This window comes from Pterocles gutturalis, unplaced genomic scaffold (assembly GCF_000699245.1).
Source record: "Pterocles gutturalis isolate BGI_N339 unplaced genomic scaffold, ASM69924v1 Scaffold36251, whole genome shotgun sequence".
Lineage (NCBI taxonomy): Eukaryota > Metazoa > Chordata > Aves > Pterocliformes > Pteroclidae > Pterocles > Pterocles gutturalis.
This window is the reverse complement of record NW_010104193.1, coordinates 1-2,528: the sequence shown is the minus strand read 5'-3', so window position 1 is coordinate 2,528 and position 2,528 is coordinate 1. Positions and strand designations below refer to the sequence as shown.

General features: G+C 54.9%; 1 protein-coding gene across 2 annotated transcripts; it reads left to right on the top strand.

Annotated features, from left to right (window-relative positions):
* Nucleotides 1-508: 508 nt before the first annotated feature.
* LOC104460713 (actin, cytoplasmic type 5) lies at nucleotides 509-1,807 on the top strand. Of its 2 annotated transcripts, XM_010086987.1 has the most exons (2): nucleotides 523-651; nucleotides 778-1,807. In XM_010086987.1, the coding sequence occupies exons 1-2, from the start codon at nucleotides 523-525 to the stop codon at nucleotides 1,651-1,653; spliced, it is 1,005 nt and encodes a 334-aa protein (XP_010085289.1). In that variant the 3' UTR covers nucleotides 1,654-1,807. The 2 variants fall into 2 exon arrangements, with proteins under 2 accessions (XP_010085288.1, XP_010085289.1); XM_010086986.1 differs by having other exon boundaries at nucleotides 509-1,807.
* Nucleotides 1,808-2,528: the final 721 nt, after the last annotated feature.

Sequence of the window (2,528 nt, the reverse complement as noted above, 5' to 3'; positions counted from 1 at the left end):
GGGGGTCTCTGCCTGCTCTGTTCTTGGGGGTCTTTGTGTTCATCGGGGGGAGCTGAGGGCTCCCCTTGGGTCCCTGGAGGGGAGCGGGGGGGTGTGGTTTATATCTGGGTCCTTCTTTGTTCCCTCAGGTCTGTGATGGAGGTGTGTGGGGAGGGGGGCTCCTGCTGCTCCTCTCAGGTGGCTGGGGCGAGGGGAGGAGGGGTCTGGGCTTGTCTTGTTCTCTGAGGGTCTGGGTGTATACGTGTGTGTATTTTGGGGGAATAGATGGGAGCTTGCTTCCCTGGTGTCTCCTCTCTGCTTAGGCCCTGAGGGCTTTGTGGGGTGAGCTTTCAAGACTCCTCGATGTCCTTTCTTTTCTCAGGCCCCTCAGCTCTGCTGTTGGGGCTTGCTAGCATATTAACTCTTCCTAGCCCTATAATCCATGGGGTAAATGTCAGAGCTCCTTAATGTTCCTGCTGTGTTCCCTCTGAGGAGGGATTTTGTGACATCTCTGTGTCCCTGCTCTCCTCAGGCCTGGTCACCATGGCAGATGAGGAGATTGCTGCTCTTGTGGTGGACAATGGCTCTGGTATGTGCAAGGCAGGCTTTGCAGGGGATGATGCCCCCCGTGCTGTGTTTCCCTCCATCGTGGGACGCCCCCGGCATCAGGGTGTCATGGTGGGCATGGGGCAGAAGGACAGCTACGTGGGGGATGAGGCCCAGAGCAAGAGGGGCATCCTCACCCTGAAGTACCCCATTGAGCACGGCATCGTCACCAACTGGGATGACATGGAGAAGATCTGGCACCACACCTTCTACAATGAGCTGCGTGTTGCCCCAGAGGAGCATCCTGTCCTGCTCACTGAAGCCCCTCTGAACCCCAAGGCCAACCGGGAGAAAATGACCCAGATCATGTTTGAGACCTTCAACACCCCAGCTATGTATGTAGCCATCCAGGCTGTGCTGTCCCTCTATGCTTCTGGCCGCACCACCGGCATTGTCATGGACTCAGGGGATGGCGTCACCCACACCGTGCCCATCTATGAAGGCTACGCGCTGCCCCACGCTATCCTGCGTCTGGACTTGGCTGGCCGTGATCTGACTGACTACCTCATGAAGATCCTCACGGAGCGGGGCTACAGCTTCACAACCACGGCCGAGAGAGAGATTGTGCGGGACATCAAGGAGAAGCTCTGCTATGTTGCTCTGGACTTTGAGCAGGAGATGGCCACAGCTGCCTCCTCCTCCTCCCTGGAGAAGAGCTATGAGCTGCCAGATGGGCAGGTGATCACCATCGGGAATGAGCGTTTCCGATGCCCTGAGGCCATCTTCCAGCCCTCTTTCCTGGGCATGGAGTCCTGTGGCATCCATGAGACCACCTTCAACTCCATCATGAAGTGTGACGTGGACATCCGCAAGGACCTGTACGCCAACACTGTGCTGTCCGGGGGTACCACCATGTACCCCGGCATCGCTGACAGGATGCAGAAGGAAATCACCGCCCTGGCACCCAGCACCATGAAGATCAAAATCATTGCTCCGCCAGAGCGGAAATACTCTGTCTGGATCGGCGGCTCCATCCTGGCGTCGCTCTCCACCTTCCAGCAGATGTGGATCAGCAAGCAGGAGTACGACGAGTCTGGTCCCTCCATTGTCCATCGCAAGTGCTTCTAGAGGGACTGCTGGCAGTCACCCCCGGGCTGTCCTCGCTGGGACACTGCGGGGCAGCCTCCTCCTCTTCCTGCGTTGGACCAGAATTGTTCGACTGTTACTTATTTTATGTTTTAATGAATTTGTTGGGGTACTGAGTAGTAACTTGTGCGTTTTAATGGCCCGGTAGGCTGTAGTTCTCCTGTGGCTGGCTGGCTGCTCCTCTTCCTCGTGGCTCTCCTGGGGCTCAGAGGCAGGCAGAGGGTTGTTCACTTTTCCTGTGTACCACTAATAGGGTGACACTAAAGTTAAAGTTAGACTTGTCACCTTTAGGTTTGTCACAACTGACTCCCTTGTAGGAAAACAAATAAACTTAGGCTTAAAAATTGTGAGAGGTTATGTTGCTTCCTTTCAGGGTGGGCTCTCAGTCTCCTTGCTGCAGAGAATTATTGTGTGATGTGGTTCTGGACTCACACCTGGCCTGTAGCTGCCTGCTTAATAGAACAACATTTGTGGTAAATGCTGTACAAGTTGTGTAAAGGCACATTTTAATGCCGCCTTGTGCTGTGTGCACTGCTTTAAGAGCTGTTTGGGAGGAAAGCTTGAGCGGTATGTGGCTCTTGCAGCCTTCCTGGACTTTCATGGAAACTTGGCTTTTTTTAGAACACAAACAGCTCTTCTTGTCAGAGGGGAAGTGAGTGCCTTGGCACAGGGCTTGGTGACTGCAGGAGCAGCAGCTTCTCCTTTTTTGGGAGAGGGGGATAGGATGAAGCAGTGGATAGTGCCGAAGCTTGCTGAGCTGCCTGAGGCTGGTCCCCCCTGCCCCAGGAGGCTGGCTGGAGGAGTTCCCATCCTGGGGTGAGGGTGGCAGCTGCTTAATTAAACATGATTAACTGACA